This window comes from Pomacea canaliculata, linkage group LG1, assembly GCF_003073045.1.
Source record: "Pomacea canaliculata isolate SZHN2017 linkage group LG1, ASM307304v1, whole genome shotgun sequence".
NCBI lineage: Eukaryota > Metazoa > Mollusca > Gastropoda > Architaenioglossa > Ampullariidae > Pomacea > Pomacea canaliculata.
The window spans coordinates 34,332,386-34,351,202 of record NC_037590.1 but is presented as its reverse complement, the minus strand read 5'-3'; the positions used below and the strand labels follow the sequence as shown (position 1 = coordinate 34,351,202).

General features: G+C 39.0%; 2 protein-coding genes across 2 annotated transcripts; one reads left to right on the top strand and one right to left on the bottom strand.

Moving 5' to 3' along the window:
• The first annotated feature begins 761 nt into the window (after positions 1–761).
• On the top strand, positions 762–6,360 carry LOC112569773 (hydroxyacyl-coenzyme A dehydrogenase, mitochondrial-like). Its single transcript, XM_025247673.1, is given in 9 exon segments — positions 762–934; positions 1,412–1,540; positions 1,737–1,894; positions 2,257–2,383; positions 4,373–4,462; positions 4,839–4,911; positions 5,252–5,368; positions 5,863–5,892; positions 5,895–6,360. Coding segments are annotated over 9 exon segments (933 nt in total). The 5' UTR covers positions 762–817; the 3' UTR covers positions 5,987–6,360.
• LOC112569763 (replication factor C subunit 5-like) lies at positions 6,130–9,950 on the bottom strand. Its single transcript, XM_025247661.1, has 3 exons — positions 9,640–9,950; positions 8,459–8,854; positions 6,130–7,854 (listed from the first exon to the last, which is right to left on the bottom strand). The coding sequence occupies exons 1-3, from the start codon at positions 9,865–9,867 to the stop codon at positions 7,492–7,494; spliced, it is 987 nt and encodes a 328-aa protein (XP_025103446.1). The 5' UTR covers positions 9,868–9,950; the 3' UTR covers positions 6,130–7,491.
• Positions 9,951–18,817: the final 8,867 nt, after the last annotated feature.

Below are 18,817 nucleotides of genomic sequence, written 5' to 3'. Positions count from 1 at the left end.
AGAGCCTTGACCCTGGAACTGTTTTTGAATTGTCGATTGATTGTAGGCTTGTAATACTCGGTTGCATTATATCTTGCTTGTAAGCTCGTGATGACCTTATAGCTGTCAACCACGAACTAATAAATATACCTCCGTGCTGTCAACACATACCAATGTTGCAAAGTGAGGGTAATGCTATTCTTCGTGCTCACTGTCAACAATTTAAGGATCGATGTCTCACCGCAAACATGTACCATGGACGTTTATTTATAGGTGGATTGCTGTTCTCCGCTGTTATTAGTCTCGGTGAGCCTTAACAATTAAGGTGACCAGAAACTTTGTTCAAATCTGCCTCATTTTAGTAAATAATCGGAAATGTGAATAAACCGTAAACTTTGCACACACATGCCTCGTTTTAGTAGTTATAACTGGAAAAATCGTCTGCCAGCAGTCCAGTAATGCAAGTTCGTGGTTATACTACAAAACACACTATACGTACATCGCACACTCGATCACACACACCATATAGCGCCACAATTAATAATCTGTAAGAGAAGAGAACAAAGAAACAAATGCCGCACGTAGAAGTAAACAGTACACGAAGCAAAGAAGCAGACGACGATCGAGCTTTCACATTAATGAAATCACAAAAGTCAAACTTTTCAGGTCTACATTTTTCTCCAGATCTCTCCCCTCCCCGTATGTCTAAACCACGCCCCCTGCTCGTTCAACGAATGAAATTGTTCCTAGCGAACACACACGCATTTCGGCTGTGCTCCCTGTTTGATGCGCACCAGAAACAGAACAGAAACCGTTCAGACGGCGTGGTTAGCAAACAATGGCGCATCTTTGTAAAGTGTATTCCCGAGCGTTTTCGACGAGTGCAGCTCTGAAGACTGTCATCAAGAATGTGACAGTCATCGGCGGCGGTCTGATGGGCTCTGGAATTGCTCAGGTGAATTTAGTTTCGTCGACCTGTACTTCTTTCTTCAAAAAGCAGCGTAAACAGTGCAAGTTTGCGTGTAAACAACTTGATCTTGGGTTGGACTTTGTCCTCCACTGAGCAAACTGCGAAGTCTTTGCTAAACATGCTATAATTATTTTGCAGTTAGAGTAAGGCTGTTATTAAGAATATATATATATAGTCTTTCACGTTCCATAACTTCTAAGGATTGGGTACGAAATAGTTTTAGTTTGCAGTTACGTTTATCAGTCTTACCATACCCGATGGTACGGACGTGTTTGCGTCAGCATTCTTGGTTGTTTACATGTCCTACAAGAACTTTTTAGAAGGTTAAACAGAAACATGTTTTTTCTGCACCAGTTTTGTTTTTCTTGCACCAGTTTTTATAAAGAACAATTGAGTGATGCACGTGTATGTATGTGTGTGTATGTGCGTGCGTACTCTGTACGTGTATATTATGAACAACAGGTTGCAGCAGCAACAGGCCACAATGTTACAATGGTGGATGAAACGGATGAAATCTTATCCAGGTCCACAGCAGCCATTGAGAGAAGCCTGGGGCGTATTGCAAAGAAAAAATTTGCAGACAGTGAAAAGGTTGCTAACTAAAATATTTGAAAACCCATTTGTATTGCTGCTCATGTTGTATTCGTAAATACCCTTAACTTTATAATTTGTTACCTCCTTAACTTCAAAATAATAGAATCCGAAACTTGTTAGTATAAACATTTTATTTTATGTAGACTTGAAGTTTTATTTAAATGCACTTTAAATAACTTTCACATTTTTACAGGCGCAGTCCTCATATGTGTCAGATGCAATGAGTCGTATACAGATCAGCATAAACCCAGTGGCAGCTGCCAAGAAATCCGACCTGGTGATAGAGGCCATTGTAGAAAATTTAGAGATAAAACAAAAATTTTTTACAACAATGGATGCTGCAGCCCCAAGGTGCACTTAGTCTCTGGATATAGCAGCCTTTTTAAGGCACATGTTCATTTCATTTATGTTATTGTTCAAGAATGATTATGAAGGAGGAGGCATTCAGACCACACTTTCTTGCACATTAATATTAAAAAAAGAACACTTTGGGGTAAGACACACCACTATAAAGGATTACTAAGTAATAGAGCAAGTGTTTTTAAAAACACAAATTAAAACAAAAGCTTAAGCATAAAAACAAGATGAGGGTTTTATCACTTACATATTTTGTGTCTTGCTTATCTTCATATGTGTCTGTATATGTATATATACCTTCATGTCTTTAAATTTTCATATAAATGTTTCCTTCCCCAACCATTTCTGTTACCCAGTCACACCATTTTTGCCAGCAACACTTCTTCCCTTTCAATTGGAGAAATTGCTTCTGCAACAAAGCGCCGTGATCGCTTTGGAGGTCTTCATTTCTTTAATCCAGTTCCTATGATGAAGTTGGTGGAGGTAATATATAAAATTCATTTTAATAGTTTTACCAATGGATGGATGTATAGTTATCATTAGCTTTAAAAAAAAGGTTGCAGGGATTCCATGATTAGAGCAAAACAATCCTTTGTGATGGAAAAGGCAGATTTAAAAAAAATTTTTCTTAGACCTAGGGAGGCTTACCAACCATGGTGTCACAGGAAGGTTTTTTTGAAGCCCACTACGAAACTATCTCTGTATACCCATGAGAGAATTTTAGAGGAAAAAACAGGGGTGAAGGGAAAATGAGGTTGAGCTTAGTCTTTTCACTTTTAGACGTAGTAATTTAAAGTACACTGCTGTTTGACAATAGGATCTTTACTTCAGACTGTCTTTTGAGCTTTTCATTTTGTTACTATTCATGAAATATATAGGTATTTTTTAAATAATAATCTTACATTCAGTTTTCATTTGACTGCTGTCCAGACTGAATAGTTTCTGCATGATATTTATTTAGCAGAAAATATTTCAGAGAAATCTGTGTTACAATTTTCGTATGTTTTCTCACCAAACATGATCTATTGGCCCTGGGGAATAGGGAATATGGGAAACAGTTATGGCATAACTGTTATTGCTTATGTCAGTGATGCCCAACCTTTTTCGGCCTGCGGGCCATATCTATTTCGGACAGCCGTGTCGCGGGCCATATCCATTTCGGACAGCCGTGTCGCGGGCCACTTCACCGCAAAAATACAAAAATACAAAAAAAATAGAGCAGATACCATTTTTATTAGAAACAAGTTGTACTTACCATTAATTATGTAGTAATAAGTGGGATATTTGAAGTTGTTTTTCCGAAACCAACTTCTGAATGTCTGGCCTCATCGTAGAGACATCAAGTCGGAGCACTGAATCAAAATGTTCGTCCATCGAAAAAAAGATTGGGAAACGCCCCTACGTGGGGATAAATACTTTTTCTTCCCTTTTTTCGTTTTTTTCGGGGTTTTTATTATTATTATTATTACTAACATGCCGATTTCCTGCACTGTGGGCAGAAGTTTCGCGGGCCGGATGGCGTCGCGTCGTGGGCCGGATATGGCCCGCGGGCAGTAGGTTGGGCATCCCTGGCTTATGTTACCATAATGCATAACAATGCTCACACTTCTTTCACTTAAATCTTGCAACACAGCTCATAAGCCCTCACCCCTCCTTTTCCAAGCAAAAGACTTTATGATACAAATTGAATAGCAAGAAAAGATTTATTAACATACAAGTTATGGGAATGACATATCTGGCTTATCTAAAAAGGATCCCATGTTACCTGTACTTCCAATTTTACAGCGCTGTTAACTCGTGTTGTAACCATCATCCAGTTTTACATACATACACTCATCAACTTAGCTCTGGCAGTTGTTAGTGCTGCTCTCATACTGCAGTTTCTTTCTTTCTGCATCTCAGTCTCTCCACTTTGCTTGTCCATGCTTGTGATATGTAGCAGATCTCAAGCTGACAGTTGCACACACTGATGATGCCAGTTGTAGTGCCCCCGTCTGATTGTCGTCAGTTCTCCACTTTGCCAACCATGTAAGAGAGTGATGACTGCTCCCGTGCCGACATGGTACTGAGAACTGTCCCACTGTTCCCAGACCAGGGAAGGCATGTGGCATCTGTGACAGTTACTTGCTCTCCTGACTATGCTGTTACACAGCACACAGTGACACGCACTGGGATGAACAATGCCGCATACATTTGACAAATGAACGTGACTTGATGCATCATAAACCTCCTGAAGCCAGCGTTTTTGAATGCAGGAGAACACTGATGTTGTCTTTTTTTCTGATAATGGTGACTCCTTCTGCTAGCCTTGGCATTAAACATTTACTTCTTACAGGTAGCCCAAGTTCTGGTTTTGTCCCACTTAAAGTTACCACATGAAAATCTTTTTAAAAATTAAAATATAAAATTCTTATTCCACACTATGATTTATTATATAGTTTAGAACACATTTTATGTCTCTTGTGTGTGTAGGTTGTGAAGACCCCAGAAACCAGCACTGATACTTTCCAGCAACTTGTCAATTTTGGCAAAGCTTTAGGAAAAACGACAGTTGAATGCAAAGTTGGTATTTTTCTTTAAGTCTGATATATGCGTTCTCTGCTTTGTACATATGCTGTGTGAAATCTGTTGGCAGTTAAGCTTTTGTACCATATAAAGCATCATTAAAGATGTTTTGTTTTGTAAATATAATGGATTTAAAAAAACTTCTCCTTTTGATGTACATTTTGTCTTAATCCGTGTTATTCTTGCAATATCTACTCGTCTAGATCTGTTTTTCTTTTCCGTGTATGAGTGTTTTTTCTAATTTCACTTATAATTTTATATGCATATGAACCTGTGCAAATACCTGCCTATGGTTAAAGTAGTAATTAACTCTATAGTTTAAAAGAAGTTGTATGGCGATTTCTAGAAATGTCTTTTTTCAAATTCACATCAGGATACTCCAGGTTTTATTGTCAATCGTCTTTTGGTGCCATACATGATGGAGGCAGTAAGGATGCTTGAAAGAGGTGAGCAGTTTTCGTTGGAGCTTACAGCAGATACTGTTGAAAATGTTTATGGCGTATCTTGTTGAGAAGATCAGACCTAAAAAATACAGCCAACTAGTCTATTACAGAATATTTGCAGTTGCAAACCATAGCTGAAGAAAGTGTAGGGGTGGGGAGAACAGCTTCTCTACAGTTAACAAAACCTTGTGCAGTTAAAAAACGAAAAATACCTTGAATTTTTATTTTAATACTACATTTTGACCTTTGACTAAAAAGATTTTCATCCACATACAGCAATTGGCCATAACATGAAAGACTGATTAGAAAAAAAATTTGTGAAACCATTTATTTTGGTCTGCAGGTGATGCCACTGCTAAGGACATTGACACTGCAATGAAATTAGGAGCAGGACATCCCATGGGCCCATTTGAGCTGGCAGATTATGTGGGCCTAGATACAACCAGATTCATTATTAATGGTAGGCGATAGAAAAGACAAGTTGATGACAGCGCTTTTCTGTCAGGAATTTTAAAGTCGACATAAAATACAGTTGAAATTCCATTCTTACATGCATGTGCACACAAATCCAAACCCTTTCCTCAGCCTACATGATGCAGTAATGGCTTTTCCTTTCATGCATGTATTTTGAAGTTTCAATGTGGTACCCTTAGGTCCTGCAGTTTACTTTTGCACTTTTCATGCAAGTAGAATAAAGCTAAATGGCCAGGACAGTCGATATATTTTTTCAAAAGAATATATACTGTTTGCCATCCAAGTCATTTGTACCATAGATCATTATCTGCCATCATCTTTGAGGTGGTTTGACAAAAAGTTTATATTTAAAAAAAGAAAAAATCTATTTTGAGCAGTCACAAAAGGATGATCTGAAATTTGACAGATGAAGGCAGTTAAACCTTTTTCATTGCTTTTGAGCTGATGTCACTTGACTTTTCATTAATTTCCTCTGTGCAGGCTGGGCAGCCAAGTTTCCAGACAATCCACTTTCAAACCCAGTGAGTTGCTTAACAAATTAGTGTCTGAGAAAAAACTTGGAACAAAAACTGGAGAGGGGTTCTACAAATATGACAAAGAGTAAACAACAGCAGGCCTTCTATACAAGAAACATTTAAGAAGAGTATGTTTAGAACATTCTGACATCCTTAGGCTCCATGATTGTGATAAATTACCGGTAACAAGATTTGAATGTCTGATGTGGTCAATGCAAAAAGAATGGAAGCATGTTCTGTAATGTTGATTTCATGTTTTTTTTAAATGAATAACTGGACTGACTGCTAAGAACATTGATTGTAGCTCCTCTTACCCTCCCCAAAAAGTTGTGAAATAGTTTCGTCATATTTTATTCCATGACTTTTCTGAAATTATACCCAAAGAATATAGATGTTTAATGTATAGAAACTTTAACTAGGCCTTTATGTGAGTGAATTTTTTAATAAAAAACTGAGAGCACCAGAGTTGGTTTTTTCACTGCCATGTGCAAAGTGCGTTTAAAAATTAAATGCTTGAAAAAGAATTATAAAATGCCATCAGACATTCTCAATGAGGGAACTCCACTTGTGGCAAACATTCCTACCAACACACACTCCTACCACAACTTAAGGAAAAAACAAAATCAGACATTTATTTATTGCAAACATCAAGAGTATAGTGCATAGGACAAAACCCCATTATCCTTCACTAACTCGGTGACATGAACGAGATACCATTTGCATGTAAATAATAGCTAAAACTAGTGTTTACTGCCACTTCAAGACCTACCTGGTCAAAGCACTGAAAGGTATGAAAACGACATGACATTTCATTACAATGCTGGCAGTTGCTCAATCACCTGACCCGAGTCAGCGGTGCATTAGGAAGTTAATGGTGACAATGAGGACAAACAGGTGAGAATGTTGGCATCATGATGAAACCTTGTTCCTAATGACAGCAAACTGTGTGCTTTCTCACATGAAAATGTGATTCACCAGGAGCTTTTACAGATGAATATAAAAGTTTGGGATAGTTTATGAAGCCATCACACTTTTTTAAAAGGTTTTGGTCAGACGATTCCACTTTAAAAGTTGGCTTTTCGATATACAAATTCATCATACAGTCTTTCCAAAAACTAAAAGGAGATTTTCAGATTATGTACTTTGTAGGTGCTAGAATATACCTATCAAAATAATTAGATGATCAGCTGTATGAAAAACATACCTCCATGTAGCTGATTGTCTGCTGTTCCCAGCATATCTGACTCCTCCCCCAGCATCTAAACTACTTGTGTGAAGCGTTTGTTCAATTGCACTAAACTCACTTCCAGACAAGAAATGTGCCTTTTTTATCATCTATATAATATCTTAGAATAGGCTTAATGGGCAGAGAATTCATTTTTAACACAACATGGATGCTCTAAAATCTGTTACAGCATGAACTTGATGTTGTTTACATCTGATTTAAAAGTGATATCAAGCAATTTCTCTTCAATGTAAGAAAAAAAATGTTAATATTATGGATTTGTGCTACGATGTAAACAACTAAATAGCACTCATTGTAATGACTTATTATATCTGTTCCTCACTGAGAATGACAAATCGCACTAAAATCTCACAATGTTTCTTGCACAATAAGATCTCTAGCATTCTGAAAAACTGCAACCAATGCTCCAAGCTGGATCCGTTCACTTGCACCACTTGCAAGGCGATATTCAATGTCGGCCATCTTTGTCAGAAGCTGAAGTCGAACACTGACCGGGAGCTCGATCCTGTGGATGTAGGCGTGAATCTCCGTAAGAATGTCTTGTAAGGCAAGACCTTTGGCCATCTTCACCTGCACAATGTTGCTGTAAGCCTCTTTGAAACCATCATTGAGAACCCATTTCACAATGTTCTCTATGTCACGGCGGAGAGGATGACCCACACAAGTGTACACATTCTCTTCGTTAACCTCATCAAAGGCCATAGATGTGCTCTGGAAAAAAAAAAATGCAAAAATCACGGGAAGACAATGAAAGAACAGATCAACATAACAACTCCCTGTCATTTCCAATGGTAGGTCTATGTGCTACCATCCAAAGGAAGTGTATAAAACAGAAGTTACAGCTACTGAAAGGAAAATGAATTGGTAACCAGACATGACCACTTTACTGTTTGGGCTTCTAGATACCATCTAAAAGCTTTAGAAAGTCAGAGGCTAAAAGAAATGGGTTAACTTCCAGGAATGAGAAACAGCTTTTTAACATACTAGATCCAGCAATAGACTATAGTCAAAATTAGACTTTTGGTTAGTTTCAGTTCATCTAACAGCAGCATTACACAGTTAATACCATAGTGTTTTAAACAGTTTTATTAACATACTAGATTCAGCAACTGACTACAGTCAACATAAGAATTTGGTCCGTTTCTGTTCAGTAGCACTATTACACTGTTAATACCACAGTATTTTAATCAATCTAGCTCACATATTACATCTGTCTATATGAGAAATTAATGACAACAGAATAACAAATATGTCAATTTACATTCCTACAGTGAGAAGATTAAAACAAATTATTATAATTATGATTAAAGCATACCTGCAAGATGTTTAATGCTCTTCTCATATCCCCAGTGGCCAGTGTCACTAATGCTTTCATTCCATCCTCTGTGACTGAAATGCCCTCTTGGGAAATAACATGTCTCAGACGAGGTATCATCTGATCTGTCTTCAGGGGACCAAAGCGAAATCGTGTACATCTTGACTGAAGTGCTGGAATAATCTTGGACAAATAGTTGCAGATGATGCAAAATCTTGTATTTTCTGTAAATTTCTCAATGATCCTCCTCAAAGCATTTTGAGCATCTTTTGTCATAGCATCTGCCTCATCTAGAATGACCAATTTGAATCCAGATTTGAAGATTGTTCTTGTACTAGCAAAGTTAAGAATTTGTCCTCTTACAATGCCAATACCACGGTCATCAGAAGCATTGAGCTTAAAAACAAACCAGAAGGTGTTATGTTAGTTACAATATATTAGCAAAGTATAGTTCTTGTACACATTAAGCAATTTCAATACCAAATAAAAATGTTATATTAATATGTCAGCTAATAGTAATAAGGTTAGGTACTGATCAAAAATTGTATATTTGGGTAAATGAAAATTTTAATATCTTAGTATTTGAATTTCATCCACAATCATTTACAATGACTCTTTTCCACAGCTTTCTTACACCATAAAGAAAAACTGCACTAGCAGAAGAAAAACTTTTTACAACTTTATTTTTTTCAAAATTACATTTTAAACAGAAATTGTTTTGTCTTTCATTTATACTTTCAAATAGGTCTTTGCTCCCTCATACATGTATTCAGATTTATGTTTAGTTCATGGGGCAGATGTCACATTGGAATGCCTATCTGAATATACTTACCTTTTGTATATTTTCTAATTTTGCATTGTATTTGTCTTCCTTTCAATCTCTCTCTCTCTCACAGACACAGCCTGACAGCTTAACTATTTATATTTTTTACGTATCTGGCATTAAACTAAAATGTTATGATTGTATGTTATGAAGAATAAATCAAAACATTATTTTGAAAGGCTATTTCTATAAATGATTGTACTATGGTTAACAGTTCTCTGAATTCCAAACCACGAAGTCACATATAATGAATGTGTTAACTTACTTGCATATTAAATACATAATATTATAAGAACATAAATAGACAAACTATCCTTACAATGTTTCATATGGAAAATTCAATGTTCTGTGTCCTTACCTCCAGAACCATAGAACTAAGTTCCTTGGGCGTGTATATTTGTTTAGCTATTGCAAGGATGGTACTTGTTTTCCCTGTGCCTGGGGGTCCATAGAACAGCAGATGAGGGAGTCGTTCTTCTTTGACAAATCGGCTTATTGTACTGATGATGTCTTTGTGAGAGATCAGGTCATCAAGATGTGCTGGACGATATTTCTCGACCCACGGCAAATTAGTAGTTTTATCCATTTTATTGAAATGAAGAGGAGTTCGCGCGTATTCCCGACAAGAAGGTGAGAGTAGTATACCTTCATTTATAAGACTTGTCTCCCCTGCATAAGCGTAGGGCACTCGGTAGCGCAGTGGTAAAAATAATCTCTCGTCACTACTGCACTGAGCGGCAAAGGGTTCAGATCTCGAGACACTGTATGTGACATATATCCTGCTGGGGATTTTCCGGTTATTTCTTCAAGAAAAAAAGGTTATTTCAAGGGATCCCTTGTCATTCCGTCTTACTCCCATGGTGCAAAATCGTACGAACACCAGTAAAATAAACCTGTAGAGAAAGGGAGGATTGATCTCCAACAGTTGAATGAGCAAGCATCTTGTTATTTAAAATACAAAGCAATTACTGTTCAAAATAGATTGCGGAATGTTGTGAACCAGGGATGCACAACCTACGGCCCGCGGGCCATATCCGGGACGCGGTGCCATCCGGCCCGCGAAACTTCTGCACACAGTGCAGGAAATCGGCATGTTAGTAATAAAAGAAGACCTTAAAAAAAAAAAAAAAAAAAAAAGAAAAAAAAGAAGAAGTATTTATCCCCACGTAGGGGCGTTTCTCAATCTTTTTTTTTTTTTTTCCGATGGACGAATATTTCGATTCAGTGCTCCGACTTGGTGTCTCTACGATGAGGCCGGACATTCAGAAGTTGGTTTCGGGAAAACAACTTCAAATATCCCACTAATTAATATATAATTAATGGTAAGTACAACTTGTTTCTAATAAAAAATGGTATCTGCTCTATTTTTTTTTTCCTCTTAGTATTTTTGCGGTGAAGTGGCCAGCGACACGGCTGTCCGAAATGGATATGGCCCGCAGGCCGAAAAAGGTTGGGCATCACTGCCCTAGACTGGCCTAGAGCAAAGAAACAAATCAGAAGGTGACCGGTAAGTCCAATGCAGACAACAACCGCGCCACCCTGACCCACATGACCACATACGTTCCATGGAGACAACCCGAGCTCCTCTGAACCCTCAAGTCCCACCATCTGCACGACCCACGATCAAGGAGCGCCATGCCAAAGACAACCAGCTTAGTACAGCTATAGACTGCGCCCTAGGTGACAGCCTAGCTTTCCTAAAAGTTCTCGTTTGTGTCTAGTTAAGAAGTACTAAAGCTACTGAGGGCAGGGTTGTTTCCCTTGTTTATGCTCAGAAAAGATAAGTACCGTTTTAATTACGATGTTTCTTCTGCTTTCTTAGCGACAAATAATGTAAAAAATATGGTAAAACATTTATAAAAATATATGTGTAATATTTTTACTAAAAGTCTTACAAAACTTGCAGTTATCTACATTAAAAGCTATTTAATTTGCATGCTATTCTGCTCAACCCGAATATCACGGAAAGCCAGACTATAATGTTGTCAAACGTTAGTGACATAAGATTACAGGTTTGCTGTCAACAATTGGTTGTCTACTCAGGCTGCTCGCTCACGTCGTTAGTTAGAGTTCCGATATTTCCTCCCCCCCAAGAGGACTTCGGAATTAAACTGACTGTCGACCGTCTCGTTTGGCAGGTGCATGACCCCACCTTTCTCCCCAGAAGGGGAAATAACAATTCAATGTCAAATAATAAAACTTGGTAATAATACTCTTGATGACCATTTGGTCATTGCAGTGTCGTCTGCTCGATCGCTCTCTTTTATCTCTGAACTGCTAGCACACTACTACGGTTTCACTGTATGCATGAACATTATTATATACATTATTACTTTATACATGAACATCTATTATTATTTTGAAACACATGTCCCTGTACAGTATATAGTCTACACTTGTGGCTCTCTGCCCCGCAGGGACCCGCGTACTGCCAAGGCTGCCTCTGTATGGTGTAATGACATGTCTCTATTTCTTTTTTTTTTTTTTTTTTTGGTGGCAGCATCTCATACCGGAGAAGTGTCTGCATCCTCCAAAAGGCAGAAGATACATTGAAATGAGAAGCAGATGCTTCTGACAGTGCTTTTATAAAACGAAAACCAGTCCCAAGAAAGATATCGTTAGTGCTTCTCTTCTTTTGATTGCCATTTGCTTCATTTTTTTGTTTTTATACAAACAACTCCAAAAAATCATGATCATGACACTTTTTTGTGATTTGATATCAATTTTGCTTGTTTGATAAGCCCTTTCTATGACAAGAATAGCACATCACCGGTTCGGACCACTCTGAGGCAAACAGCCTCACGATTAAAAAGTGGTGTCCAGTCACTTAATCCCCAGACACTTCATCCCCGACACTTCATCCCCTAGACTTTTAATCCCGATGCAGACAATTGCTTTCTACGCAGTGTTGCCTGCAGAAACTTTTCCAAATCTCCGAAAACAAGCGTTAAGGATGATCACGATGTTTACAAGTACTTATGTGTGTGAACAAACGTTTTCAGTGATGAAACGGGCGAAACCCATCTTACGTAATCGCCTCGCGGACAAACATTTCGATTCAGTGCTCAGACTTGGTGTTTCTTCGATGCAGCCAGACATTCAGAAGCTGGTTTCGGAAAAGCAGCTTCAAATATCCCACTAAATACAATTTTTTTTTCTAATAAAAATGGTATGTTCTATTTTTTTTTAAATTTTTTTTTTGTAATTTTTGTGGTGAAGCGGCCCGCGACACGCGTGTCGGAAGGGAATATGGCCCGCAGGCCGAAAAAGGTTGTGCATCACTGTTGTGAACAATGTTGACGAAAACGAGCAGTCTAAGGGAAGTAACCATTCATTTACTGCGAAGTTACTTTTTAATACCAAGGTACTTTCCCTTGGTTCATTTCTAAGACAGTCTAGCATTTTAGAGAGTGAGGGAGAAGGGAGTGGGTTCATTAACATTAAGCATAAATCTGCAAATCCTGAAAGTAAAAACAACACTATTTCCTAGAAGACAGCGAACAGAGGGGGACTGGAATATTTCCAGTTGCTTTAGACTCGTCCTGCACGTACTGGCTGGCTAAGCAAACAGCGGAAATAAATGCTGTTGTAACTACAAACGGACGTTTTGAATGGCGTTTGGCCCCAGGCTGTGGTCAATGTCTGCGAGGGTGGATAAGAAGCTGGGTGGGGATACAGCACGCTTTCCAGACACATTGGCAGGCTACTCAGCATTAATAATATCGAATCTATTCTAACAGAATAGATCGTGCAAGTGCGTAAAAACTGAATCACTTCCGACACGCGAACAGCGCAAATATCATCAGGCGTGTGACACACCGGACTTCGAGACATCGCCAATTCAATTCGACAAAGGCGTTAAAACAGTCTTAAAATTGTATTTGTTCCGCCTGTGGAATCTGAAATTCTTTAACAGCAGTTCCTAAAACCAATTTGAGAAGAATAGATATTAAAGTTATAGTAGGTCATTTTTAAATACCTGCTGCTATGCGTGCATGCAGGAGTAAACATCCATGCACTCCTCAAGGACTGCCTGCACTTTTTAACCGCGTTACCTGAGTTTTGAGTGATTTAAATAAAGGAGAGACAAAAGTGCTATCTGTTGAAGGCTTTGTACATTGCCTTAAAGTACTTCAGTTTATGCTTTCTAAAAACCAAGCAAGTATTTGTCACGCCTAATAAAGTTAATTCCTTACAAAACACTGCGCTCCGCTCTACTATCCAGGTGACGTGGTGCAACGTGGAAAAACCAGTGACGTGTGCAGGAAAGGCGAGGATATGAGTAACAAACTGAAAGACAAATGAGCAAGCTCTCCTGGGCCGCCTTCCACTGGGGACTACGCACCATGACCCATCTCTTCAATGTCAGCCTGAACATGAATTAGGATCCTCCTAGGTGACCGCCTCGTTTTCGCGCATGGGAGACACACGATGAGGAGCGAGGTGATGTCTTATTAATGGTGGGAACAAGAGACATGATGGGCGAGCGAGGCTGTGCTGGCAGCATGGAAACAACGAAAGAGTGAGTTGGCTGCAAGCAAGGCACGGAAAGCAAAATGCAGGGCAGGTTTTCTCCTTACACAGCCGCTCACGCGTCTTTCATTTTTCCTCCCGAATCAATAGAAAATTAGCTTTGCTGATAATTAGAATTGACGAGATCAAAAACGTTTTAAGGCAAATTTCTTTTTAAAGCAGCAGTTCTAGAGAAAGATGATGATGAACATGAAGATGGTGATGAGTTCTACGACGATAACAGCAAAAACAACAGGATTTCAAGAATGGGATTGAGGAGATTATCGATTGAAAGAATGGAAAGAAGAACGAACGAAAGTAACTAGAACAAAAAAAGAAGAAAAAAGTGTATGCGAATTTGGAATGATTGATGTTTGGAGATGAGCTTGATATGTGAGAGAGAAAGTGATCTGACTTGAGATTCTGGAATGCATTATTTGTAAGAGCCCACTGTACTAGCCAGTTCAAACCATAGGAAACATGGATAGACTACAAGGCACTTTGTCTGTCAGTCCATGCTAGAAATCTTCATGATCTTTCGTGGAGAGCTAAACATGGAACGTTAAGAAATATTACGAAGCTAAACATTTCTTACAAGGATATGGCTTAAGATGCAGCATTAAGATGAGACCCCCCAAAAAACCAAACAAACAAACAACAAACAAAGCAAGACAGATAAAGATAAGCCGAGAAAGGTCCCTACATTCAAGGGGGAAAAAAAAAAGAAATATATTGAAAAGATCCAAATAATGTCGAATGCATGCTTATGTTGCAGTGTGTCTGTCGTTCATTGAATCCAGTTATGGCAGTGGAGGAGGTCTTATCAAGTCCTTGGCTGTCTGTTTGGCTGCCAAGTGCACGTTTCTGGCTGCCTCATGCCTCATCTTTTCACCGTCCCCATTCATTTGTAACTTCTTTTGGGAGAGCTCCTCACCGTGAGGCTACTTCCATGGAGCGAGGTGTTTACTTACTTCAGCGTTCGCCTCAGTTCATGACGATTTTGTCAAACGCCACACAGTGATTGATGGACACCACTCGAGCTGGCAGAATGGTCAGCCCTGAATATTAACGAAGGTATTACATGTATCCACAGAAGCACTGAAATCAAGTGTAAGCTTATCTGTGTAAGTAAAGCACGATGTAGTTACGAAGCACGCTATGTAAATTGAAATCGATGTCCGAGATACAAATAAAAGCAACATGAGAGACAAATAAATAAAAAGGAGACAGCAGAAAGTAGGATTGGGCAATTATCGGCAGCAATCAAGACTGTGGCACGGCATATCGTCAATTGTGGTTGAAAAGATGGGGAAAACTGGATTTTGTGTTGATTGCAGGAATATTCTTGCTACCATAGCTCAAATTTTCTATTATTCTATATCGGCTTACTTTCCTAAATGTTATGTGTGTCTGTGCATAAACTCTTTACCATCAGTCATCCATTGTACCAGTCGACGAACGGTTATGCTGGTCCTCTGGAACTGGTCGTCAGTGGAAATAACTGGAGATACGGAGCAGTTGAATGATCTCACCCCTCAAGTCTGTCTCGGACGTTAGTGAGCAGGTCCTGAATGGAAAGACCAGTGTACTTTACGGTTGCTGGTCTCCATTCCATATGCACTTGCACTGTCTGTCAGTTTGTTGGTAGTCTTGCAGCTCGCTGGTCGATATCATCTGCAAAACGTACCTTAGTGCATTGGCCTCTTACCTATGGAAATGGAGATGATCGTTAGGAGTTCGCCAAAAAAGATGATTAATAGTATAGTCGGTAGGAGATGAACGTTGACTGTTGTATGACAGAAAGTTCCCCTTTAGTTATCCATCAGTATTGCCCATAAACTAATACCCTCCATTTCCTAGTCACTCTAACACACACACACACATGCACGCAGGCACGCACGCACACACATTTCTCCAGCATGTATATTATACTACCATGAATCAGTAAATGTTTTATAATTTTTTTTTTCACCGAACAGATTAAAAACAACGGAGAAAGTGTCTTCCGGAAGTACCGAGGGCTGACATGTCTTTCAGGCAATCTTAGTCCAGTGGGCTTGACTACCCTCTACAGTACATTAGTGCATTTTCACAACAAAGTGTCAGACTTAAGTTACACCAAGGGGAACGAAAGAAAAACAAACCAAACACAGAGATCTACTCTATACGCATCAGTTCTTTGTTCCAGGTAGACAGCATGAGACTGAGAGTAAAAAAGTCCGCGCAAAGTCTGTTTTACCCATATACGTATCGCATTCTCTCCACGCCATTAACGCCGATGCCAGAACAACTCGCCACGTTTCTGATAGCAGCCGTATACCTATGGCATGTTTTCCTGCCGACTGTACTACGGATGTGGTGCTGCTGTAGGAGCTGGGATAAGAATAACATCGTGTGCACGTGGAAGATGTGGTTGGTGTAAAAAGCGTAACAAGACAATAAAAAAATCTGTGTGGTATTTCGGAAAACTCTTTTTGCGCCATTTCCACGACTACACCAACATCAGCTCACCGCCCTTGTCCTTCTGATAATCAGGAAGCCCACAACTTTTGTTCCCTAGTTCCACAGACTATTGTATCACGTGATGTCTTCAGTCTCGAGTCTCTGAAGCCTCTCTGGGAAGTGTCAAGGGTCAAGTCTGTACACTTGAATTATTCTCATATCCTTCATCATCCCCTCCCTCAGCGGAGTCTTTAGGGACGGTTGTGTTGAGACACGAGGAAGGTGTGAGACTCCGTACTCGAGCTGCTTCACAAGAACTGGTTAAAATAATTTGGGGTTCTTACTTATATGATCTTGTTGCATACTGTGAATGAGCTTATTTAACAAATGAATCTTCTCACAATTATATTTTAGTTATATTATTTGACTTTCAGGGTAAGTGCTTACAATTCACATGCCAACAATCTTCACTTGACAAGTTGTCAATGGATCCTCAACTCAATATGACAGCAAGACAACCTGTTCTAGGGTCTTATTCTTCTTTCTATTCCATTTTGTTACTGGTCATTTGTCTATCACTTCAATTCTTCACACATCTTTCGCTTCTTTTCTTTCTTTTTCTCTTTTTCTCTTGAGCTTGTCGACAAAAAAAAGAGTTCATAAACTGTCAAAATCGACTTAAATGTTGTAGGATCGTATTTGCGGGGAAAAAAGGACTTAAAAATGTAGAATCCTTTTTAGAATCGTATTTGTGGAAACATAATCCAAATTTAAAATTTCCTTTCAGCTGCGCGTGAATGTTTTATCATGTTTAATCCGGCATCAAGGGGAAGATAGAGTATATATATATATCCATCATGTGGTTGACAATGACGTCACCTTGATGCTGAACAACAAAGTACTTCGAGTTCCAGAGGAAAAGATGGTAAAAGTTTTAAGTGGCAAGAAGTGGAATTGGCGCGGGATGGGGTGGGGTGGATGTGAGGGTGTGGGTGTAGGGAAGAGAGAAGGTGGGAAGGTGATGCTGGTTCCTGGCAGCTTGTGGCCTCCTGGCGGTGTTGCAGGCTGTCGTACAGAGCCTGCTGCTACCTCAGTCCGTCGTTTCTCATCCGTAAGCTGCGTGCGGTCGTCAAGTGTTGGATGTCGGCCTCAGCATCTCTCACCGGGTGTATGTGCCGGTTAATCTGACTGATTGTTATATGATCCTTTGTCTTAAAGCAAGTTCTAGCACTGGAACAAACCTTACCTAAACATTGGTTATACGTTTTGTTTCCATTTGTTAATATTCTGTATTTTACTAGAGATTCATTCAAAACAAATTTCAAACATCAAAACATCTCTAATATTCTAACATTGTGTTTCTCTGCACAGTTTTCAAGTTTAACTCTTTGAGGAAGTATGTTTTCAAACAGAAGTTTTATTGTGCTCTTTTCTCGTTATATTGTAATATTGGGCGTGTATTTAAACATTTCAAAACATGCCTACTTATACGAATATATATATAGATTCATTCATACAATATATGAGGAATTTTATAATGATAGTATTATATAGGCAAACACATACACAAACCCACGCTATCAAGCAAAAACATATACAAACAGCACAAAACAAGTGTGAATAAAAACAAACAGAATGTTTAGTGGTCTGCGTCTTGTCAGTGTCATGACAACGTAAGTTTAACACATGACCTTAATTCTTGCTGCCTGCCACCGAGTCCGTGCTGAGCTATCGTCTTTTTTTCTTCTCTCTTCCTTTTGTCCTTTATTTCTTCTTGTTTCAATTGATTTTAAGCCACATGAAGTAATTTTTTTCAAAGCCGTTTCAGTGGCGCCATGCCGCGCATGTCTGAGGGTTGTTCTTTCCACTCATTTTTCACCCGCTCGACCACACCCTTGCGACCTCTGTAATGACCCTCTCGGCAAAATGCTCGCTGCTTGATGCTCAAAGGAGGTCAGCATTTGGAAAAAAAAAAAATCTTGCACTGTCATGCACGCTGTGTCAGCACGGTCACGAGCTCGTTCGACTTTGAAAATCGTTGGCGAGTATATTCTGCGACAGACGTTGCGTCGAAGAAATCTTGTCTGGGGTCCAGACGGTTTGGATGAAAGAAAGCTTCGTAAAAGGTCAGCACGATTAAGAGGTAATGTGAGGAGTAAGGATCGGATAGGTCGGGAACCAGTCCTGAGAAGATTTTGCAGACTAACCCATTTTGTTTCATTTTGCGACGGAGACATTTTTTTTTTTTCGTCTTTCTTCTGTGAATCTGATTTTAGAAACCGACTTATGAAGTTAGCATTGCCTAGTACGTTTTCGTTTGTTCAAACATAAAATTGCAACAATATATGTAAAATTATCAAAGGAAACGTTCACATTATTCCTCTTTTGTTGGCATCGACAAATGAATGTTAAAATTCCTTATTCCATCTTGCTACAGCTTGTTATTCCCTCCCCTTAACAGGGTTTTATTATGATAAAACTTTGTCTTTTATTAAGACGTTAACCTGTCATGGCTTCCTTATCCCTCAACTGCTGTCAGATCATAATGAACAAGCATTAAACATTTTTGTTTCAATTTTCAT